At 42.1% G+C, this 25,773-nt stretch overlaps 1 protein-coding gene and 1 pseudogene across 4 annotated transcripts in view; both read right to left on the bottom strand.

Annotated features, from left to right (window-relative positions):
• PDE1C (phosphodiesterase 1C) overlaps positions 1-25,269 on the bottom strand; it is a 645,533-nt gene extending 620,264 nt beyond the window's left edge. For all 4 annotated transcript variants that reach the window (XM_055138682.1, XM_055138699.1, XM_055138691.1 and 1 more), the window contains exon 1: positions 24,945-25,269. In XM_055138682.1, the coding sequence (XP_054994657.1) occupies positions 24,945-25,170 (226 nt within the window). In that variant the 5' untranslated portion in view covers positions 25,171-25,269. The remainder of the gene's footprint in view (positions 1-24,944) is intronic.
• On the bottom strand, positions 15,006-15,105 carry LOC129401453 (U6 spliceosomal RNA; annotated as a pseudogene).
• Positions 25,270-25,773: the final 504 nt, after the last annotated feature.

The following is a 25,773-nucleotide window of genomic DNA, read 5'->3' as shown; positions in this document are numbered from 1 at the left end:
GTGGACTGTGGAAATTGCCTGATGCTAACTCCATTTCTTTCTGCCTCCAGTTTCCTGACTCCTGACCACCCATTGCCTCCTGCATCCTCCTCTCACCATTGTGTGGTCTAGTAACTGGCAAGAATCGACACTTCCACAATATGGGCACAGCACATCAACAGGGATTGGTTAATCCTGTTAATTAACAAGGTTAATCCTGAAGAGGTGCAGAAGGTGAGCCATCAAGATAAAGTAGTAGAAGGTTATTCTATCTGACAAAAGAAGGTGCTGACAGAAAGGGGATACAGGGAACCAAAAAGAGGGAAAAGCTATGTTGGTTGTGTCCATCCCTCTCTACCCTTGATCCCTGACCATTCTGGCCTTGGAGGCAGGAATCTCTGTGCTACTGAGCATGCCTGTTTGAAATGCTGCTGTGAATCTGGAACCAGGTCAGCTTGTGTCCCCATTCTCCAACCCCTGCCCCAGCTTGAAGATCACCAACTACTTCTGTTCTGACTTCATGGTCACAATGCAGACTCCTGAGAGCATTTTAGTTCTTCATGGAGAGGAGATAATTCACTGAGCACTAATGTCCTCTCACAGGACAGCTAAACAAATGAACAAGTTTAAAGGTCATAACTTGGCAGAAAGAGCTCGGAACAAAGTGTCAGAGGGCCACCAACGGTAACAGATGTCTTTTATTCTCCATTTATTCTTTATAAATGTAAGGGTACATTGGTGGTGGGAAATGTACACAGGTGAAGTGATGGGTGTTGGAACACTGTATGACTGAAACTCAATCATGAACAACTTTGTAACTGTGTATTTCACAGTGATTCAATTAAAAAATTTAATAATTAAAAATAAATGAATGTAAAGGCATAAAGATGAAGGAAGGATAGTTACCCAAATAATAACTCACAACTTATCCATATTCCCATTCCCAACACAAAACCCACTGTTGCATCAAGCCTTCACGTGCTTTCCTGCCTATACACACATCAACCCAATGACAAACTCTGGGCTGTAGAGCGAGTGCTGGGGCCAAAGGCCTAGGTCCACAAGCTGATCTTAACCTTGAACAAGTCTGTGGGTTCCCCAGGATTCCCTTTTCTTATGGGTCAAATTGGAATTACACAAGTAGTCCCTATTTCACAGGGCTGTTTCAGGTACTCAAAGCATGAGAAAGTGCCTGCACCTAAAAAGTAGTAAATAAATGGGGGTGGGGGAGAGACTGTGACTGAGAACACCCACACTAGTGTTTCTCTTAGTTTTCAATAGCTGTGGTTTTTTCCCTCACTGGCACTGATGATTCTCTATGGCCTATGTGCTTCATAGCTGGGGCTGTGGATGCTTCTTGGGGCTCTTTGGTCTTTCTCAGCTGAGAGAAATACCCTATCGAGTCAAAACTCTGTAAGTGTGGGGAATATGGATGGAGAGAAAGAATAGTAGGGCTGGGTTTTCCATTCCAACAATTCCTTTACTGCTCTTGTAATATTGACCCTCCTGGCTTCATTCTAGCTACCAATAAGTGTCCTGTGCTTTGTTCTTTTTTTGTTGTGACTTGGTTTGTTTGGTGGCCACACCCAGAAGTGCTCAAGGCTTATTCCTGGCTCTGTGCTCAGGAATCACTCCTGGTCGGATTCGGGGGACCATATGTGGATATGTGGATCCAGTAATTAAACCTGGGTTGGTTGTGTGTAAGGCAAGCATCCTATCCACTGTACTACCCTCCCCGTACTACCCCATGCTTTGTTGTCATCTAATCCTATGCTGCCAATTTACAGAGAAGGGTATATATGAGAGTTAGCAATGAAAAGGGAAATTAAAACCAGAGCCATATTGCCTTAGAGATGAGTTCACACCATTTCATACATTTCATACATTTCTATCTTTTTTCTTATTTAAAATACCTCAGATGAAGACATTAAGTGTACAATATTTTATGGGTTGGAAAGGTAGTATAGGGGTTAAGGTGCTTGCCTTGCAATGGCTGACTTGAGTTTGGTCCCTGGAACCACATATGGTCCCTGAGCACCACCAAAAGTAATCCTGAGCACAGAGCAAGGCGTAAGCCCTGAGAACTTCTAGGTGTTGTCCCCACCAACCAAAACATCCAAAACAATAAAGTGTGTGATTTTCCTTGTTGTTATTTTGCACCATACCCCAGCAGCACTCAGCGTTTGCTCCTGGTTCTGCACTCAGGTTCACTCCTGGCAAGGCTCAAGGCACCATACAGGGGGCCAGGAATTGAACCTGGGTCAGCCATGTGCAAAGTAAGCACCTTACCTGCTATACTATCTCTCTCACCCAAGTATGTGATTTTAGGTAGATTCTTAATTTCCGGCAAGACTTTATCTATGGAAGCCCTGTGAAGCCTGGGCTAAGGATTCATCTCTAGCAAGAACCTCCTTTCCCTTTGCCTGGAACTCAGGGCACTACTTATCAAAGTTTACTCCATAGTGAACATCATAAGTATGTACATTCCTTCATGTTATACATATTCTACATTGTAAAGTGTATTTCTTAATAACCAAGATCATAAAAGTAGCCCCAGGTACCATGACTCTCTGTTTACACACATACCAACAAATATGCAGAGTTGCAAACTTAAAAGACAGGTCTTTTTCTCTACCTGAGTCCAAACTCAGATAAGTAGATAAATAGTTATTGTTCTTATTGCTGGTAGACAAAATTCCTTTAGCACACTCATTAGAAAGTTTTATGCTGGACCTTTCACTTCCCTCATTAGCCATAGTCTGAGGTCTCCTCCTGCAGGTAAAATCTGGCTTCTAAGTTACTTTCCTTCTAACTATTAGGAATAATTATGCCATGAAAAGGGCATAAATGCTGCATAAATCTCTCAGAAATAATGGGGTTTTTTTATGCAATAGGAAAACTGGAGAGCAAGGGATTGTTCCAGAATTTTCCGAGGAATCTGCATATTAATTCTCTAGGGGTAAAACCACTTTTCATACCCACCAACAGTGTATGTGGGTTTCCTTCTCTCCAAATCCTCCTCAACACTTCTTTCCTGTCTATTTGATAATGATAGATAAGTAGATAGATGTTGGTTTGTAATGCTATACACATGAAGTATATATAACTTTGTAAACAAGACCTTAATGATATTTTACTTTTGATTTTGGGGCCACGCTTATCGGTGCACAGGGTTTATTCAGGCATCACTTCTGTCAGGGCTTGGGGGACTATATGAGATGCAGAGGACTAAACCCAGGGTAGCCACATGCAAGGCAAGCACCCTACCCACTGTACTATTGTTCCAATCCCCAAATTTCTGTTTTCGCTTTTTTGGGGAGGAGTCACATCCGGTGATGAACAGGGGTTAATCCTGGCTTTGCACTCAGGAATTACTCCTGGTGCTCAGGGGACCATGTGGGATACTCAGAATAGAACCCGGGTTGAACCCGGGTTGGTCGCCTTACCTGCTGTACTGTTGCTCCAGCCCTGTCCCCAATTTTTTAAAGTTAGTTTTTAACATCTGCAGCCCCACTTCCCTTCCAAACAATCCCCATGAGGTTTCCATAATTTCTTTGCAAGCTCATCACTGCAATTAAAAATTGTTTGCTGTGCCTCATCAATTATTCCAAGACTTAAATAAGTGTTTTCAGGCTCTCTGTTCCACTGCAAAGAGCAGATGAAAGTCAGAAGCCTATTATTAAAGCGGTTTGTTCATTAGCTGTTCATAAACCCTGACCAGTGCACTTGTGTAACTCAGTATAGCTTTCAAATCCCATTTCATGTCCATTAAATCCTTTGATAAACTCACCAGCCCCATGAGATGGCCATTACAGGGGATTAGTATCTTCATTTTATATAAAAGGAATGAGAAGCAAACTCTACAGAGGTTAAAAATCAGAGCATAGGTAAAGCCATTGGAACCTTAATAACAGCCACAGTTTCTCCTGCACTTTTTTCTGGTCCCTCATATGAACTTTCCCACTTCAGTTCTCGAGTACCATGAACCAAGCCCTGGATAAAAAAAATCCTCAAATAAACATACTCAGGTACAAATGGCAGACAGATGAGTGAGGAAAAAACTGGATTTGTTCAGATGCCATTAATGTCTTCAATATCTAGTAGATAACAAATAATTTTTGAAAAGTGCTACTCAGAGTTGTCTGTAGATTTCCTCTTATTCAGCAAAATATATTGATCTTACAATAAAATGCTTCTATCAAGCAAAAACTGGAATCCATAAAATCCAATTGCATGAAATGCTGATGTTGCATTATTGCGGGGCTAATGAAAGGCAATATATTTCAGAAAGTTTCCGGTTCTTGTATAATGTGTATGCACATGGCACTCAGGAGATGTTCCTGAGAGATGTTTGATTTTTCTTGTCTGACACAGGAAGACAGAAAGATGCAGATCAAAGATGCTCACCAGGACTGAGAGAGTCCAACCTGTGTGGGAAGAAGTAGGGAAAAGGCAGGTTGCAGGTCCCAACTCTGGGGCTGCTTCTCTCGGTCCCAGGGCTCTGGACTGGGAGACAGAGTGTGCTAGTAAGAGTCAGGAATGCTTCACAGTCCTACACGATCACAAAAGAGTCTGCTCACCCACCACACTCCCCCACACCTACAATGACAGCAATTTAGTCAGAGCAGAGGGAGGGAAACATCAATTGTGTTTCACTGAATTTCATCATCCTGGCACACTTATTTCTGGGCTTTATTGTATCTCATTGTGAAAGGCAAATCTCAGAATATTAACCGGAGGAAGAGTAAGACTCTGTAAGAGAACTCGAAAACTCCCTATAATGGGTAAGAAGAATTTGGAGGAGTAGATGAAGATGATAGTAGACAGAAAAGAGAAGAAAGCAAACAGCAGAGAAAGTGCAAGAGAATATGTGAAAAGAACAGAGGCCTGGGCCAGGGAGAAAGCTGAGAGGGTTGGCATGGGGAGAGCCCTCCCTCTGGCCGCTGGCACTTGCAGGGCCTCTAAAGCACCATCAGATGTAGCATAAGGGAGGTGTATACACACAGAGAAAACTATTTGCTACATAATAATTTTAGGTTCAGTGCTGAGTTGAGTATAGTACTACCTTTCTCTTCTGTCTCTAAAACATGCAAATGGCCACCCCTGCCCTCCTGTGTCAAAGAGACCCTAGGGAAAATGATAGAATCACAATGGCCACTGTGGTTTCCAAGGGGGGACTTATGGGCAATGACAAAGGAAAGAAGAAGTGAACAGACAGCACAGGAGAATCTAGAAGTGGGAAACTTGAGGTAACTAGGAAGGTGTGCCCAGTCCACTAGTGGGAGGGAAATGTGAGCGCATCCTGATTCGACATGAAATAACATTAAAGGGGAAAGAGTTTAATGGCTGGAACACATGGTTTACATGCAGGAGACCCAGGTTAGATCCCCAGCACCATATGGTTTTCTAAGCACCACAGAAACAAGAATAAATAAATAATAAATAAACAATAAACAAATGACATTTGAGCACCACCAACTGTGCCCCCTTCCCCCAAAAAGAAAAATAACATATTAAAAAATGTGTTATGAAACCAGTCAATCTCAAATTAATAAATTGCTGGGTGAGGCAGTGGGATGAGAGACCTCCCAAGTGGTGCTCAGGAGACCCCAGATCCTCTGGTGATTCTTGGCCAACCAGGAGAAAGGGAGTTGGAGAAAGGGGGCCATAGGAATTAAGAGCAGGATTTTTGTTTTTGTTTTTGTTTTGTTTTGGGTGATGCTCAGGGCTTTCCCCTAGCTCTGCACTCAGAAAGTACTTACTCCTGGAAGTGCTCAGGAAGCCACATGGGATGCTGAGGATTAAGCCTGGGTCAGCCTCGTGCAACCAAACACCCTATCAGTTCTACTATTTCTCCAGCCCCAGGTTTTTCATTTTAAAGGATGAAAAGGGCTTCATGAGTGGATAGGGTGCTGCTTGCACAACACGAGTGTACTTGAAGCTAATGAACTAATGAATGTTGAATGATATAAATGCTAAGTTTTGTTCCGTTTATATTACCACAATTAAAAGCAAGTAAGCAAATAACACTAAAAGAAAGTTGATGATTTTCTTGTAACTTTCAATAAAGACCTTTATCTTGATAACCCTGATTAAAAATCCAGAGATTCTAAGATTCTGTTTATTACAGAATTTTTCACAATACAAACTGAAAACAACTTCAAATTCCATCAATTGGAAAGTGAAAGGCCAATTACACACAGAAGTGCACTCATTTAAAATAATGATATATTGATATAAATTATTTATATGGGTGTAAAATGCTGTCAAAATATCGCTGAATGAAAAGCATTACATTATTTAAAAGCATATAACTATGATTCAACTTTACGTGTAGGGCAGAGACTGTCCCCCAAACCAAATACTGGAAAAGAGTTCACCAAAATTTTAACAGAATGTTAATAGTTTGTTGGAACTTTTTTTTATTATTCTACAATGTTTGATATTTTTGCCACAACATTGCATTGCATTTATAAGATAACTAAACCATTTTCAATATGGTTTCCACTACTTCCAGTTATAAAAATCCACTGATACTGTATATGCCCAAACATTGAACAAGGATTGTGTGTGTCCTCACACATGTGTATGTGTGTGCAGACTTTTCTGGTAGAAATATAAACTCATTTATATTTGCATTTTCCTTTCTTTCATTTCCAGTGGATTAAACTCAGAGTTCACAAAAATGGTAAAGAGATAAATCTGAATGACTGGATGCTAAACCTCCAGCTATTCTTGCTATATAAAATTGTAATGACAGCTTCACAAATTCAAAAGGGCGCTGCATCAACATAGAAGCAAGTGGAGATTCTGTGGTCAGAAGAACTCAAGTAACGCAAAACTGACTCACAGTCATGAGACTGTCACATTAAAACAGTAAATTATGCTACGCATGAAATGAAGAGTGAAAAGGGTGATCTTCTAAAGTAGCGTATTTTCTGCAACTTAAGATTTTTTGTTTGTTTGGGATTTTGTTGCTCTGGGGTTACTCTTGGCTTTGTATTCAAGAATTATACCTGGCTGTGCTTGGGAAACATATGGGGATTGAGCTCGGGTCAGCCAAGTGCAAGGCAGATGCCCTACCTGCTACACTTTTGCTCCAACCCCTGAGATTTTTTTTTAATAGGTTCAAAGAAATGTAGCAGGTTTTCCTAGTCCCGCCAAAGTATATTCAAATTGTCCATTTGAAAAAATGGTTTTTGAGAAATCTTAAAGAGAGAAAAGGACTCGGATAATATTTGGAATTATTTTATTGCTAAATGGCTTAAAGAGAGGTGTGGGGTGCGGGCAGAGGTCCTGACACTCATAGGCTTTTCCCTTACTGGCTCAGTGGAACCGGCATCCCAGGTGTGACAATGGCGCATGTCTCCTTCTTGCCCCTAGGGAGTCCACAATTAGTGTGGCTGTGGAAAAAGTGACAGAGCGGAAAAAGCAGAAACTCTTCCTGGCTGACTTACAGGTTACTGGACTTTAAGGTCACCTGGTGAGTGAAAATCCCAGCGGAGCTCTTTCCCCTGAGGTAAGCAGGTTCTTAGTCAAAGGACCAGATAATTCTGAAGGAAGCATGTCAGAGACTCCAGTTGTGCCTGGCCCAGCTCTCACCACCTCCAGCCCCACCTAGAGGACTGGGCCATCCCAGTGGGTACCTTTAGATATGATGTGACCTGGGAATTCACCATGACACTCAGTGCTCCTTCACGGTGGCAAGGCTGATAAAGACAGGTGGGCCCAGGCTGTGCTGGCAGGACACAATGAATATATTGACTCTAAGATCAGCGAGTTCTCTCCAAACTCTCTTCTCTCCCTTTTTCCCATCTGAGATTCAGGAACTAAGAGCAAGCTTGGGATATTTTTATTCAGGGGTAGGTATGAGAAGGGTCTTGGGGCACACTTCCTATCTTGGTGTGTGGTCTGGAACAGAGAGAGAGAGGGGTGAGAGGGAGAGAAAAAGAAAGAGAGAGATCTCATGCTCTTCTAAGAAATTCAAAAAATAAGTTTGGAAGAATTTATCCAGGAGATTATGAAACACAACAAAATAGACAAAAAGCATGATTTTTTAAATTGGGGATGGGGGGTGACATGCCTCGTGGGGCTCAGGGCTTATTCCTGGTCTGCACTCAGGGATCACTCATGGAGGACTTGAAGGGTATCCAAGGATTCAACCTGGATTGGTCCTGTGTAAGACAAATGCCCTATCTGCTGTACTATCGCTCTGACTCCACTGTGTAACATTTTGATGGCCATTTTGACCAACATTTTGATGTCTTCATTTTGATACAAACAACTGTCTTTAAACTTAAATGTATTGTTCTGCAAACATCAAAAGTAGCTTCTAGACTTGATGAAAACTATGGTGATTACCAGAGAGAAGGGAGACAGGGTCAGGGATGGGAGGAAAGAGCAGAGAGCTCATTTTGGTGGTGGGCTGACATGAGAATTTTGGTGATGGAGTGGTGAGAGTGGCATACAGAGAAAGCAATAAAGCTAAGCCTTGGAACTTTTATGATATTGAACACCAATGATAAGTCAATGAGAAAAAAACTTTAAACTTGCTATTAAGCAATATGCACAGTTTAATTAGCCAGTCTCATTGATCCTGAGCCAACACCTAACCCTTAGACATCCCAGTTTCCATTCTCTCCCAGAGGTGGAAAGTGGGGAAGGTGGGACAACAGACAATCTCCAAAGCTTAGGGACACTATTAGAGATTGATAGAGCATCAGGAACAGGGAGAGAGAGAGAGATGGGGTGAAACTTATCTTCTTTGGAAAAACAATGGGTTCCGATCAAATCACAATATGATGTGCTCAGAACACCCTTCTCAAAACCATAATGAGTCTAAGGGCATGCAGGAGTAGATGAACAATGAAGAGTGAGTGTGTGAACTTGGGAGGCAATCACTGTCTGTGTGCATCTACAGAGCCCAGAGATGAATGCAAGCTTGAAACCCTACCCTTTGTCCAGGCTCAGGAGGATGAGAATGTTTTCAAATGCAGCCTGCCCTCTGGATCTGGCCTGACAGCTCCAGAGGATCAGTGGTCTGGACTTCTAACAAACTAGAAGCACAACCAGGAACAAAACACAGATTTATCTGTTCATTCACTCTCAGTACTTACACTGTAAGCTGAGTGGCTGCCAGCTGAAATAACTAGTTCTGGAGCACAGGCACCAGCACCAAGAATTAAAGGATAGAGGCATTCAGTGAACTTAGCATGAAAGGAGAACGAATGCTGATTCTGAATGATAGCCTTAAGAAAGAGGTTCAAAGAAGTCTAAACTTGCCCCACTGGGCAAGGAGAGGTAGTACAGCAGAGAGGGTACTTGCCTTGCATGCTGGGGATCGCTAGGTTCGATCCAGAGTACAGAGTACAGAGTACAGAGCCAGGAATAAGTGTTGAATATTCCCAGATGTGGCCCAAGATAAACAAAAAATAATAATAAATTGTCTCACTGGTTCTGATAAAATCAACATTGACAGAGATTCTTCTCTGGCACCTCCTCTCAACCAGGGTGCAACCTTAGTCTTCTCTGCTAATCCTGTGCTGGCCCACAAAGCCCAACTTTAGCAAGAATCCTCCTGAGTCCAATTAGCAAAAGTCCTGCCACCCTGGACATCTGAGGAAGCCTCATGCCTCACCTTGAGTGTCCAAGTTCTTCCCCAGCCTTGAGCAAAGCCCCTACTGGGTCAGCTTAACAAGAATCCTTACACTCCTTGACGCGTGCAGAATGTAGACTAGAGACTGAACACAATGGCCACTCAACACCTTTATTGCAAACCACAACACCTAATCAGAGAGAGAGAACGAAAGGGAATACCCTGCCATAGTGGCAGTTGGGGGTGGGGGGAGACGGGACTGGGGAAGGTGGGAGGGACGCTGGGTTTACTGGTGGTGGAGAATGGGCACTGGTGAAGGGATGGGTTATCGAACTTTGTATGGGGGAAACATGAGCACAATAATGTATAAATCTGTAACTGTACCCTCACGGTGATTCACTTATTAAAATAATTAATTAATTAATTTTAAAAAATCAAAAAAAAAGAATCCTTACACTCTTAATTACTCAATCCTATAATCCTAATTAAGGGGGTAAAAATCGCATCATGTACATAGACTCTAGAATGGGAAAGATACACAAATACCAACATACTGGTTCATCAATATTTCAGGTATCTGTTACTTCAAGCTTTTCTTCATATTTCAATTACCTTGTTTCACAATTCATATAATAATATAGTTGGAGAGATAGAGAAATGATTGTTAGATATTCTATTTCAACTTTAACCAAGAAGAAATATCTGATTCAGAAGAGTAAAACTATTATCTATGGTTAATATATCAGGGTTTATTTATGATTATATTTAGACTACTGTTTAAATAATAGAGGATAACTATAAAACATATTTCTGGAAACTTTAACGCCATAATATTTTTTCTTCATATACTATGAGTTCCCATGGCATCAGCGAATTGGACACATTTTTTAAAAAAATTATTAAAAACACTGTGATTTACAAAGTTGTTCATTATATAGTCATTTCAGGTATTTAGAGTTCCAACATCACCAGTGTGACATTTCCTCCACCAATGTCCACATTTTCTCTCCCATCCCCAACCTGCCCCCTTAGGAATTGGCCACATTTTTTTTCACCTATCTCAACCTCTGCTGCATCAGGCAGTTCAATAAAATGCTTAAGAACAGGTTTCAGGGGCTGGAGCACTTGCCTTGCACTCGGGCACTTGCCTTGCACTCGGGCAACCCAGATTCAAATCCAGCATCCCCTATAGTTCCCCAAGCACCGCCAGGAATAATTCCTGAGTGCAAAGCCAGGAATAACCCCTGTGCATCACCAGGTGTGACCCGAAAAGAAAAAAAAAAAGAACAGGTTTCAAATCCCACCCCCAGAACTTTCTCATATTCACTAGCTGTATGGCCTTGGATAATTCGGCAAGTTTCAGTGTCTCTAATATAAAAAGCATTAAAAATGACATTATCTCATATGTAAATAATATTTAGCTGTTTTTATCAGTTTTAACTACCATATAAGGAACTCAATAAATATTAGCTTTTATCAATCCTTTACGATATAGTGTATACATAGTGAATACAATATATTCACACTTTTCCAATCATCAAAAAAAATTCACTTCATGCATTCCAAACAACACCAGCACAAAATAATATTCATACATGGAAATATACCGCAACATGTATACATTTTAGGTCTAAGATTAATATTTTCTTCAGAACAGAAGCTTTATTCTAGAAAGATGCCCTCATATTGGTAACATTCTTGTCTCCTGAACTGAAATGCTACATATTAAGGGGTGAAAGTCCAGGAACTAATTTAATAGTCCCCAAACTGTATATAGTTTGGTGTCCCAAATACAGTCAAACTGGGCTAAAGAAAAAAAGAAGACTTTTTTTCCAAATACTCCTGCCATGTCATCTTCAAACAACATGGCCCTGAGCTCCACCCAACTCTTGGAGTATTTCACTGCAAGTAAAACTCATGACCATGCCAAAAAGTTTGAGCATATATATTAAATCTGGACTAACCTAATGACTCACTCTTTCCCATTGTGTCTTAGGTTTACTGAGGTTTGTTTGGAAGATCTAACATTAGTAAAAGAGGTCAGCACTCTAACTGGCAGAAAACAAAAACCTGATAAAATATTTGAAATCTGTAAACTGGGGAAAACAAAAGAATTAGGTAGCAAAACTTAAGGAAAAGACCTGCTATTGAAGGTGAACTTCTGCTGGAATTGATGGATTGTTGTATTTAACAACTTTCTAGTATGATTCAGAATATGCTTAGTAAGATTTGTTTTGCTACAAATCTACTCCCGAGCCTGGCTGTCTTCACCGGGGCCCCTCAGAGGGGGTTGGTTTCAGTTTCCCTCCCCCTGAGCAGAGCCCCCACAGCCGAAGACCTTCAGAACCCAGCCACAGCCATGCTCAAGGCCCCTCTCCACACATCCGGATGAACCTCAGGCATGAAGGAATCAGCAGAGGAACTTAGGTGTGCGGGACCCGGGGCTGAAATCTCCAAGCTGGCTCAGATTGGGACTGGGCCTCTTTCACCCAGGTCCCCCATTTTCCAGTAGCTAGGTGGTCACACCCAGAAACTGCCCCCGGCACCGTGTAACCCCATCAACAGCCAACATCCAGAGACTAAAAAACCAAGCTCCCGGAAGTGCACGCTACATCTTATAGCTTAGTTCTCCCTCTCAGGGAACCTGGCAAGCTACTGAGAGTTTCCTGCCCGCATGGGAGAGCCTGGAAAAATCTCCATGGCGTATTCATATGCCAAAACCAGTAACAATGATGGGTCTCATTCCTGTGACCCTGAAAGAGCCTCCAATGTGGCACTATTGGGAAGGATGAGTAAAGAGAGGCTTTTAAAACCTCAGGCTAAGATGAATGGAAACGTTACTGAGACCACTCAAGAAAATCAACGATCAACGAGATGATGAGGATGATGATGATGATGATGATGATGATGATGATGATGATGATGATGATGATGAAGAGCGCACTAAAAAATAGTAGGTATGAGGAGAGAAAGTGTGCATGTGTGTAAAAGAGAGAAAGTGTGTGAGTATGTGTGGAGTGTGTGTGACAATATGTATGAGATAGTGTGTGTGAGTGTGTTATATGTTAGGGAGTAAGCGGATGAGAGTGTATATGAAAGAATTTGTGTGTGAGAGAGAGGGTTGTACGTGAAAGACTGAGAGTGTATATGTGAGAGAGTTTGTGCATGACAGAGTGCATATGTGTAAGAGAGAGAGAAAGAGAGTGAGAAAGAGAGAGAGAGAGACTTTGAGCTCTCCATCTCTACTCAAATGGGTCCTTGCAGGGATAGAATTCCCTCAGCAGAAAGAACCTTTCGGGGCTGGGAGGGGGGCTGCCATCAATTGCTCTGTGTAGATTCTAGATCTATGGAGAAAACTTTCTGTGTCTTTCTGATAGTATGTAAAGAGCATGGCAGTTATCTCATCAGGTTAGCAAACACTCCCAACCTCCCTGTTCAGCAACCCACCAGTGGGCTTCATGGCCTTCTTATTGGGAAATGACAGTACCAAGTAATTTGGCCCTTTGATGTGAAGGTAAAACCTGAGCCATTACCACTGACATCAAAGACAAAAAGCATGCCTCTTACCCCTCTTACTCTGAGACTGTTCTGCTGTGACAACATACAGCTGATTTGAGAGCTGACCGACCTCAGTAGGGATTGTCACCACACTGAACCTCAGTTCCTATAGTGCCTGTCTCAGTTCCTATAGTTCAGTTCCTATAGTGCCTGTCTCAGTTCCTATAGTTCAGTTCCTATAGTGCCTGTCTCAGCTGTCTCAAATGTTTGTGGTAAACTTCAAGTAAGACTGTAGTTGCTCACATAATGTGAAAACTCTACAATGCAAAGTATCCTTTTGACTTTAAAAACAACTTGGCAGAGGTTGTACTATCCCCTAGTACAGAGGATAGGTCTCTTGTCTTTCACACTGCCGACCTAGGTTCAATCCCTCCATCCTAAAACCAAAAAAAAAAAATTTTAATAAAAAATATTGACAGGGGCAGGGGAGATAGCTCAAGAGAACTCAGGAGAGCATGAGTCCAGAAATCACAGGGCCCTGGGCTCCATGCCTGAAATTGCATGGACCCTGAGCACCACTGGATATAGCTCTGCTGGTCCCCAAGCACAGAAATTTCTAGGTCAGCATCTCTGAGAGAGAACTTCTAAGCTTTGCTGGGTTGAGAGCACCATGAAATAAAATAAGGTAAAATAAAATATAAATAACTCGACAGACTGAAGTCGATAATCAGATAAAGATTTTTCTCTTTAAAAAATTTCCTTGGCAACCACCACCATGTCCACTTACACACCAGCTGACTCCACCAAACTCTGACTAAATCTCCCTGGAGCAAGCAGCAAGCTTTATGGAATCACCAGTGCCCGAAGCTGAAAGCCTGAGAGCGCCCATGGGAGGCTGGGGGGCTGAATACCCACCTAGACGAAGCTCTGGAAACAGCCCCCTCACCCCACCACTACAACTACATCAAGGGCTCAGCTCCACTGTTTCATGATGTTCTTTGCAGAAAACCAGTCTACAGATAATTCCAGATGCCCAGTGCCTAGGCTGAGCACTCAGGTGTTTTTAGTCAGAGTTGGGGTGGGTAGCCTCCCAAAATTCCCCACACTTCCGAAAGTCCAGGCAGCCACACCCACTTCCCAGAACTGCTGCCCTGTAGATTTTTTGGCCCAGACCATAGATCCTGACGTCTCTGGACCTCAGGATTGAACAGTACTACTGTAGCAACAATCAGTTCAATAAATTCTTACACAAGGACTTAACAACCCTGTGATGAGATATAACAATGGTCACATAACCTAATTTTCTAGATCGATTTGTTTTAATATTGCAACTTTGTTACCAAGTCACTTTTAATTCTAGAATTTTATCAACAAGTGTAGCTGTTTTCTACACTGTTTTTTAACTTAATTTCCTTTTCTCAGGTACAGTAATTCTTTAGTTCGCTTTTGTTTTTTGTTTTTGTTTTTGGTTTTTGTTACTTTGAAGCTACACACCAGATGATGCTTGAGGGTTATTCCTGGCTCTGTGCTCAGGAATTATTTCTGGTGGGCTCCGGAACCATATGGGGTGCTGACCATTGAACTAAGGTCAGCTGTATACAAAGCAAGCCCCCTACTCGCTGTACTATCTCTCTAGACCCCGGCATAAGAATCCTGTGTGCATGCCGAAAGTAAATAATGAACCAAACATGATGACCACTCAGTGTCTGTGTTGCAAGCTATAATGCCCAACAGTAGAGAGAGAGTATGGGGAATATTGTCTGCCATAGAGGCAGGGGGAGGGTGGGAAAGGGGGAGTATACCCGGGATATTGGTGGTGGGGAATGTGTACTGGTGGAGGGATGGGTATTTGATCATTGTGAGATTGTAACCCAAACATGGAAGCTTGTAACTATCTCACGGTGATTCAATAAAATTTAAAATTTTTTTAAATAAATAAATAAAGAGAATCCTGTGTGTAATCCTTACACAGGGCCATGTTAATCTTCTATGTACAGTTCCAATCTTAGTATATGTGTTGCTGAAGTGAGCACTGTATAAGAATTCTTAAGTGAAGGTCACATCAGAAAAATACAAATCTGAAAATTTTTATATCATTTTCCTATTATACTTCCTTACTCACTTCTAATCACTGTTAAGACCAAATGTGAAAATGCACTTTCCTAGTCTGTCACTTCATTAAAATTAATCATCTGACTCTTTCAAAGTCCCTGAAAATCTGAGATCTCATTGATCTCAGTTGTGTTCCAGTCTATCTATGAACATCAACTACTTTAAACACTTGTTTTAAACACTTTAAACGCTTCTGGGGAGCAATTTCAAAGTTAAAAGGCCTCTCCTAGTATGTGTGCTACAATGTAGCTCTCTGGGCCTCATGATTAGGCACTGTGATTCAGTTAGCCTAGAAGGACACCCAGAGGAACACATCTTAACAGAACCCTGAGTAATTCTGAGGCAGAGAGTTTCCAAGTGCTTTGAGAAGTACCATGGTGGTGCTTAGCATGCAATTTAACTAGAGTCCACCTCACACCCTTCTTCGTTTAACTCAGATATACCATCTCCCCATTCAATTTCAAGTTTGAATCCTAGTTTTGCTACTTACTCTCTGTGACCTCAGGGGAACACTAAGTGTGTTAACCTAATTAGTTCTCATAGCATTTATTCTGCTCCTCTTCCTAGACACATGTTTCCAGTTCCAGGCATGTCAGGTTGGGGGACATATATTAGGAGGATCAGTCAGCAATGTGAGCAGGAGCAAGCCCCAAATCATCTGCTAAAGCTGAAATTAAGATCCAAATCAGAAAGCTGGGAATAGGGGAGATCAAGATCACTCACCAGTTTCTTTCATTTTCTCTTTTTGTATTGATTTGAGATTCTGTGGTTGACAATTCTGTATCATTGTATCACTGTCATCTCACTGATCATTGATTTGTTTGAGCAGGCTCAGCAACGTTTCCATTCATCCTAGCCCTGAGATTTTAGCAGCCTCTCTTTACTCATCCTTACCAATGGTGCCACATTAGAGGCTCTTCAGGGTCAGGGGAATGAGCCCCATCATTGTTACTGTAATTGGCATATGGCTCTCCCCCGTGGGGGCAGTAAACTCTTGGTAGCTTGCTAGATTATCCAAGAAGGAGAACTAGGCTATCAGATATCACGCGGCCACATGCTTAGGGCAGGGAGGGAAACTCAACTCCCCCGCCTTCGAGGGATCCAGGTGAAAACAGCCAGATGCAGGGGCAAGAGAGTCTGCATCACTCTCTTCCGGAAGCTTGGTTTTATAGTCTCTGGATGTTGGCCATTGATGGGATTAGACGGCACCAGGAGAAGTTTGTGGGTATGACTGCCTAGCTACTGGAAAATGGGGAATCCGGGTGGAAGAGGCCCAGTCTCAATCCGAGCAGCCTTGGAGATCTTGGCCCAGGTCCCGCACACCTGGGTTCCTCTGCCGGTTCCTTCATGCATGAGGCTCATCCAAACGTATGGAGAGTGGCCTTGAACATGGCTATGACTGGATTCCAGAGGTCAACTGCCAGGGCTCTGCTATTGATAATACTATTCTGTTTCTGTTTGTCACTGTCATCCCATTGCTCATTGATTTGTTCAAGTGGGCACCAGTAACGTCTCTCATTGAGAGATTTATTGTTACTGTTTTTGGCATATCCAATACGCACAGGTAGCTTGCCAGGCTCTGCCACGCGGGCTTGATACTCTCGGTGGCTTGCTGGGCTCTCTGAGAGAGGCAGAGGAATTGAACTCGGGTCGGCCACGTGAAAGGTGAATGCCCAACCACTAATTAATTATTAAATAATAAATAATAATGAATACTGTTAATAATAATTTCTCAGCACAGAATTCCAACACCACACTCATTACTGGTGTACCCAAGGACACCAATATCCCTCCTTTTTACACACCCTACCTCCTCAGCAATATGGATCAGTTCTCCCATTTTGTTGGTTTTGGACCTTTGTTGCTACTTTGCTATCTTATCTTTAAGTCACACACATAAGGGAGATTATTCTGCATCTATTCCTTTCTGACTGTCTTCACCACATAACCTAACAATATACTTCTTGATATCTATCTCCAAAACACAAAAACATTTATTTGAAAGGATATATGTACACCTATTTTCATCACCACACAGTACAATGGCCAAGATATGGAAATACACAACTGTCTAGTAACAGATGAATGGATCAAGAAATTGTTGTATGTTGGGGCAGAAGTGATAGTAAAGTGGGTAGAGCAGAGCATTTGTCTTGCATGCAACTGACCTGAATTTGATGCCAGGCACCCCACATCGTCCCCCCAAACTCACCAGAAGTGATTCCTGAGTGCAGAGTTAGCAGTCATTCCTGGGTACCACCAGGTGTGGTCCAAAAAACAAACAAAAAGGCTGTGGTATACATACACAATGGAATACAATACCGCTCTAAGAAAGAACAAAACTATGAAACTTACAGCAATATGCATGGATTTAGAGAATATCAAGATGAGTGAAATCAGTAATTGAAATCAGTAACTCAGTTCACACAAAGACTAAAAGTGCCAGACAGAATTTCTGACAAGTTGACTTTCTTTAAATACTACTCATTTTTTTCTTTGTTTTGGGGCTGCACCCAGTAGGTGCTCAGGGGTAACTCCTGTGCTCATGAATTACTTTTGGCAGTGCTCAGGGGACCATATGGGTTGCCAAGATTAAACCAGAGTCATCCATGTACAAGGCAAATACCCTACCTACTACACTCTTGCTCCAGCCCCAGCACTACTCATTTGATCAAAGAAAAGTGTTTACAAATACCTTTATTTTGATTTTACAACACTTGAATGCAATTGTATATAACAGACTGAGTTAGAAAATGAGGGCCAGAGAGATAGGCCTCATTAATGATTTAAAATCATTAAAGCTTGTAACTATCTCACAGTGATTCAATAAAAAAATAAAATCATTAAAAGTTATTTTAATTAATTAATTAATTAATAAAGGACTGGAGCACATGCTTTGCATTCATGTGATCTGAATTTGGTCCTCAGCATGACTGAAAGTGGCCATCAAGCATCCCCAGGTGTGGTCCTCTTCCTCCAAAAGAATTAAAATGGTTGGGGCTGGAGCAATAGTACAGCAGGTAGGGCATTTGCCAAGCATGCAGCCGACCTGGGTTTGATCCCCAGCATCCCATATGGTCCCCCAAGCACAGCCAGGAGTGATTTCTGAGTGCATGAGCCAGGAGTAACCCCTGAGCATTGCTGGGTGTAACCCAAAAAGCTGAAAAAAAAGAATTAAAATTGTTGAAAAATGATAGATTTTTATTTAGTGCTTTTTATTACACTTATTGTTAATAATAGTCTATTATTGGATGTTAATCTTACCCATCTACCCCTAAAAGGTAGATAAAAAACAGCACACACACAAACACACGTCACATACACATATACCATTAGATAGATTAAATAACTTTATAAATTACAGACAATAGAACTCTAAGGATGACACATAATATGTTGTATCTATGTTCTTAACCCAATCTTTCACACCCAATAAACTGCTTTGTATTTTCTGGGGAACTTTCCCTTTGCCTTCAGCCTTTTATAGTTCTGCACCCTTCTCTTGCCTTCCTTCCTCACTCCACTTTTTCCACTAAATTAAAGATGATAATATCATTGTTAAAAGAGAACTGAGCTTCACATCAAGATCTCTATTCTAGTCTATTTGCTGGGGGACTCCAGAAGAGACTTCATTGGTGTGTTTGTTGTAAAAGGAGCCAATAATCATTAAATGATGATCATGTCCCAGTCATATGTCCAGTATTTTGCATAAATTACCATATTGAGATGAGGTACACCACTTCCATTTCCCCAGATAAGGAAATAAGATCTGAGAAGTGAACTCCTTCTAGCGGGGAAGCATCAGAGTCAAGAATTAATATTTCAAGGCCTCTTTCCTCAGAACCACACCTCCTGGAAGAATTAGTTACTGATCACCTGAAGATCTCACTAAATGCATTTCATCAATAATAAATAAAAAGCTGATTTAAATTTTTTTCTTTATCAAAGGGGGAAATGGAGACAATGGTGGAGTGAAGTTAACAGTCAAGGTGGAACTGGTGTTGGGAAGCTGAATTCCTGTAACAAATCATGAATATTTTTGTAAACCATGATTTTTAAATAAATTGTTTTTGTGTGGGTAACACCATACAAACAAATTAGAAAACTTGACCAAGTATGTCAGCAAGAGTATAAATCAGTTAATTCATATGTTAAGTAAGGATGTGACTTTCAAAGGATGTGTGACTGGGTTGTTGAGGTAATGTTCTGTATGTGTGGTTACGAAGCAGTAAATATACCTTAATACTACCCTTTTGAAAATATTACCCTTTTAAATACTCCTGTGTATATTCTCAATAATAAAAGCAACTAATTTCTTTGGTTTATTAAATGCAAATTTTAACTACTTGTGCTGTAATATTGTAATGTGAATTAATAAAATACTTTCAACTTTAAAAAAAATGGGGGGACAATAAAGTCATCTGTCCCTTCTATCCAGAAAACCATCCTAAAGATCAAAAGTTAAAAAGACACTCTTTGATCTTTGTAACATCCCAAGTGCTGTCTAGAGCTGAAGCTCTGCACGTTGCAGGAATAAATACAACCCTGATTACTGACTAAAGGTGCCCAGCTATGCCCTGAGCTGAAACTAACTTTGGAAGCAAAGACTCTAGTAACTGCCAAAGTGAATCCCAAGAAGTGGTTCAGAGGCTTTCCAGCCTTAATCAGACACTGAGACCCTGACGTGCCTCCTTAGGAGGAAGACAGTGTGGCAAGGAGGCAGCAGTTTCTGTAGAAAAGGCCAAAGCCAGTACTTCCTAGCCACTGTCATGCTGCTTCTCTCTCATCGGTTCTCCCTGTCACCAGCCTAAAGTTTTAGAAAGTTGCTTTTATCTGCTGGCTGAAGATTTGGCATAAGTGGCAAATCTTCCCAGTGCCTGTTCATCACTGAATGGCTCCCAAGCACCAATGTTTTGTTCCCCAATAACAACAACAACCACAAACATTAAAACCAATTAACAGGAAGTGGAGACATACTAGTTTGGGAATGCTATTAATGTTGAAAATTAACCCTCTAGAGTCATCACCCACCCACTCTGATCTTTATGATGAAAGAGTTTTGTTTCATTGTCACATAAGTCGGTCATTTTAATTTTCTAACATTTTCCTTAAAATTTAACCCCAAATTAAAAGTATTGCTGATAAAGAATCAAAATTATCCTGACAGTTTAGAAATTGGCAGAAGAAGGGTTGCTAACGGGTTAGAGATGTGAGGCAGAAAAAGATAATGAAAGCTGCCTAGAGTCCGGTCTCTCTTCTCCACTGTTTCTGTAGCACTGTAGCACTGTCCTCCTGTTGTTCACGGATTTGCTCGAGCGAGCACCAGTAACGTCTCCATTGTAAGACTTGTTGTTACTGGTTTTGGCACATTTAATATGCCATGGGTAGCTTGCCAGGCTCTGCCGTGTGGGCAGAATACTCTCGGTACCTTGCCGGGCTCTCAGAGAGGGATGGACGAATCGAACCCAGGTCAGCCTCGTGCAAGGCAAATGCCCTACACGCTGTGCTATCTGTTTCTGTAAGGATCTCAAATCAAATGAAACTGGTCCAAAGAAACACAGAGTTGAATTCAGTATTAGAAACCAGAAAACTGAGGACAGGAGACATAATACAGTGGGTAAAGTACCTTCTTTGTACACAGCTGACCTGGGTTCGATTTAGCATCCCATATAATATTCTGAGAACTTCCAGTAGTGACTCCTGAGTGCAGAGCCAGGAGTAACCCCTGAGCACCACAGGGCGTTGTCTCCCAAAACAAAACAAAACCAAAAAACCAAGAAACCAGAAAATTTGTTCAGGCAGGAGTAGGTTTTTTTTTAATTTATTTTTAAAATTTTTATTATTAAAAAAAGTTTTTTTAAGGCAGAAGTGGTTTTAACATACTAAAAGTGCCTCCCCTTGTCTTGTACTAAAGGGCAAAAGGACAGAAAACTCAATCAGAAATCTATTTTGAGAGTGCAAGGGTGAGGAGCAGGAGGGAAACAGGCACATTGGTGGTGGGAACCGTACACTGGTAAAGGTTAGAACACTGAATGACTGAAACCAAATCATGAACAGTTTTGTAACTGTGTATCTTACAGTGATTCAATTCCCCCAAAAATGTTTTAATTAATTTTTTAAATTTAAATAATTAATAACTCTTCTTTTGAAAAAATAAATCTTTATTTGTGGTTACAGGGAAAGTGTGCTTCAGGGGCCCAGCCAGGAGGGGATTTACTGATCACCCTGGCACTGCCAGTCAGCACCATCCTTCCTGAAAACGTGTTTCCCTAGTCTTTTTTCTTATAAAAACTGCTTCTTGTGCCCATGCAGGCAAGAGGGTTTTGGGGACATGAGTCACCATCTCAGGTGACTAACCTCTGAACAAACCTGTTTTGTTCACCTCACCTCTTTTCTCTTAAATATTGGTATTTGAGCACTGAGCACCTGAATGTAGGTTTCGTAACAAAATAACCAACAAAGAAAGTATTTCTTTTACATGGTTCCTATGCCTTGAGCAGTGGTTTTCAAAGTCTGCTTCTGTGATCAGCAACATCTAACAAACTTAGTAGAAATTCGGCTCCTCAGACCATTTGCCAGACTTCTCAACCAGAAATTCTTGGGAGGTGGAGTTCAGGGTTCTGCCACTGAGCAACCCTTCATATTGCTGCAATACACTTCACTGGTAACAAAAATTACCTGAAAATTCTGGCTAAAGCACTAAGGCCCCTTCTCAAACCCCTATCCATAAATCTAGATTTCTGAAATTCACTCTCCAGGAACACCAAGACTGCAGATCCCAGCACATGAGAGGACTAATACCCTCCAGATTAAAACAACAGCTTGATCAACAATCACAGAGAGAAACATTCTACATCCTGACCCTTGCATGAGGTTGTCCTGGGTTCAACTCCCAGCACAACATATGGTCCCCCGAGCCCTTCCAGGAGTGATCCTGTGCAAAGAGCCAGGAGAAAGTCCTGAGTGTAACCAGGTGTGGCCCCAAAATAAAAACAAACAAAAACTTTTCAAGATCATTACTAAATAAAAAATATTAACAACTGGGAAATAAGCACATAGCACTTAAAATAAGTAGCATAGAGAAGTGGACCAAAACAAGGTTCTAGAGCCAATCTACTTGGATTTGACTTCTGGCTGTCACTTGTTAACTGTGTTACATAACCCCTCTGTACCATAATAGCCTCATCTGTAAAATGACTATAAAAGTGTATATCCCACCATTCTATAAAATGGCATCTGATACGAATGTATATTCAGCTCGGCGTATAAGTACAAGTTTTAGTTTGCAGCAAAGCCACTTTGGCCCTGACGACCAGTCTTTCTCTCTTCTGCACAGTATCTAAAGAAATCCAGTCTAGGTCAATGGCCAGTTTTATAGGTAGGGACAATGTACCTTAGTTTTACATATCATAAAATTGAACTTCATTCAGCTATATACATCAACCACACTTCAAAGAGTTTAGCTCACATACCATTCTGAATTTTTTAAAGAGTAAATAATAGAAATTTAAAAACTGATCAAATAAAATGGGTATATACCTTATTAAATAAAATAGAAGCAACAAACAAAGTTAGCTTTTGTGTCAGGAAAAGATTTATGTGACAGAGAGATAGCACCGCGGGCAGGATGCTTGCCTTGTATTCAGTAGACCCAGGTTCAATCTCCCCCCTCCCCGGCATCCCCCAAACACCATCAGGTGTGATTCCTGTTCAGAGCCAGGAGATACCCCTAAACACCACTGGGTGTGGCCCAAAACAAATAAACAAACAAGTTAGATTTAGTATTTCTGAGGTGTATTCAATCTAGAACAAAATTTATTAAATAAAAATTTCTAAAAATATTTTAATAATTGTAATTTTTTTATTTCAGTACTTAAATTTTCTGTCCACATCTCAAAAATTAAGAACAATATAATAATAATCTTTAACAATCATGTGTTATTTTTAATTTAACTGATAATATAAGTACATACACATCCAAATCAATATTGAAGAGTTTGTGAGGGTTCAGACAAGAAAGCTTACAGGGCTGAACACAGACCTCAAGTTTAGTCCCAAGCTTCACATGATCCCCAAAATACTGCTGTGGATAGCCCTAGTGGCCCTTGAGAACCACCAGGTGTGGTCCTAGTGGCTCCTCCAAGTGCCCAAGTCCAAGCACTGAACCAACTGTCTGGACCAAGCAACCAGTACTTCTATGAGTGCCCCTCAGTGTCCTGAACCATCAAAAAAAATTTTCCAAACTTTGTGACTTTTTAAAATCTGTTTTGCTCAATATAACTCACTATAAGATTATATAAAAACTAAATTTGCACCCTATACATTAGAAATACTGTCTCCAGACAATTTAATAAAATGCTTACAACTCTGTTGTGTGCTGGAGATCAAACCAGAATCAGACACATGCAAAGCAATGCCACAAATCCTATAATACCTCTCCAACCCCCCAAAAGTAATTTATAATGATAAATCTCTGCATTGAAAGATGATATTCATGCACTTCTTATAATCTCAAGAGCTATTTGAATGAAATAAGAGTTCAAAAATTTTAAGAACATTCTCAAGGGAACAAGAGATATCTGACCTCAGTGTGTCAAAGTTTAAGTTAGCACTCCTTTTGTGGAAATCAACTTGTCTCACTGAATCTTCCTTGAAAGATCAATTGACAGAGTAATGAGCTCAGGATGAATGAGGATTTATGTACGAAACCAAAAGACTAGCTGATGTATGTAGAAAGTTTTCTAGTGTGAGTGGTGTGAGGTTTTTTTGGTTGTCATTTTGTTTGGGGGTGTTAGTGGTTTTCTTTTTTCTTTTTTTGTATTTGCATATATCAGCTAAGGACTTTTTCTTTCATGTACGCTTAAGAGTATTCTCTACTCTGATAAAATGCAGTCTCTGATTAGCTAGAAATAAACATTGACACGCTTTGTTGTTCCCTTGGAGGAGGTTCAGAGATGAGATTCAGAGATCTGACGCAGGAACAATTCTGGTTTCAGGCTTATTTGCATTGTGCTCTACAGTTTCCAAAATGTACATTTAACAAGTTCTATTCCTGGTCAGATTTTCCAGCTACCTAATGAGTAGGTATTGTTGTCATCCAGATGTCACAGGTAACAAAACCGAGGAACAAAGAGAATATCCCGCCAAACATAACAAAGAAAGCAGCAGATGTAGGTCAAACCCAACTCTGACTCCAATTTTCTTTTTTTACTGTTTGGATCACACCCGGAGATGCTTAGGGGTTACTCCCGGTCCTGCACTCAGGAATGACTCCTGGAGATGCTTTGGGGACCCTATGGGACGCCAAGTCTCGAACCCAGGTCAGCCGCGCGCAAGGCAAACGCCCTCCCGGGCGCTCTGATTCTAAATTTTATTCTCGTTTCACCTCTCCCTTGCTGCCTACCCGAAACATGTCACCCCGCAACCACACACCCCAAATCCCTTCAGAAGATACCAGTGCAAATACTTATTCCCTTCTTCACACGGGAAAGAAAGCCCGGGACAAGCAGGAATCTCCTGCTTTTTTTCCAACTCCCCTGGGAGAAGAGGGAGCGAGTTCTTAGGAAAACCAGGCAGATTGCCCACTTCGCAGAGCAAAGCCGAGGCAAGGGGTGTAAACTGCCCTGCCATCTGTTTCCTGTAAAACGATCCTTCTGAACTCAACGAGCCAGAAAGGAGTGTGAACTTAGCGAGGAAGTTCTGGGCGAGAGCAGGCGCCGAGCGAACTCCCTGCTGGGGCGCGGGGCTCGCGGAGACTCACCGGCCGCGCTGCGGCTCCGCGGCTTGTAGGGCCGGTCCATGGTCGGGGCGCGCTTCAGCACCGCGGACAGCTCCGGGCTCGAGTGCGGCTCGGGCCCCTGGCTCCTGGAGACTGCGCGCGAGTCCCGGGGCGCCGCGGGCGCGGCGGGCGGCGGCGGCGGCGGCGGAGAGCCAGACTGCACCACTGCGTTGCGCGAGCGCGCCAGCGCCGAGGAGACCGAGCCCATCTCAGCGGGCCGCCGAGGCTCCCGGGGGGACCCCCCGCCCCGGGTGGCCCAAGTGGCCCGGTCCTCGCTCCGGGACGCCCCCGGCCTCCAGCACGCTTCCGAGCCCCGTGGGTGGAGGCCAGCCCGGTCGTGCCCGCGCCTGGGTGACGGTGCGGGTTGGGGGCTCCGGCGCCCTTGGAAAGGTCCATGTCAGAGAATTTATTGGGGGTGGAGAGAAGAGAGGGTGGAGAAGGAGGGGTGTGGCATGAAGCGAAGGGCACTTTTTTCTCTGCTTTCTGCGCTTGGCTCACCTGGGGCCAAAGGGCCGCCTCGGCCTTCCTGTTTTGACACATATGGGCCACCTCTGTCCCTCGGCGAGGGGGGATGGAGAGTTAAGGAGCCTGTATGTATTTCCTTCTCAGAGATTTCTCTTGGAGCCTGTAAGACTGTTCTGGCTGTGCTTTCCCCCCAGAATGCCTATCCAAAGGCATATTTGGCCAAAACGTGCCTTCTCCAGTGCCCCCCAGCCCGGGGCTCCAACTCCCTTGCGTGCACAGAAACTTCCCGGTTCCTCCGTGGATTGAGGCAGGGAAGGATCAGGAGGCACCAGAGAGTTAGGTGGGC

Source organism: Sorex araneus, chromosome 1, assembly GCF_027595985.1.
Source record: "Sorex araneus isolate mSorAra2 chromosome 1, mSorAra2.pri, whole genome shotgun sequence".
NCBI classification, from domain to species: Eukaryota; Metazoa; Chordata; class Mammalia; order Eulipotyphla; family Soricidae; genus Sorex; species Sorex araneus.
The sequence above is the reverse complement of the archived record's forward strand: the minus strand, read 5'-3'. Positions and strand labels throughout refer to the sequence as shown.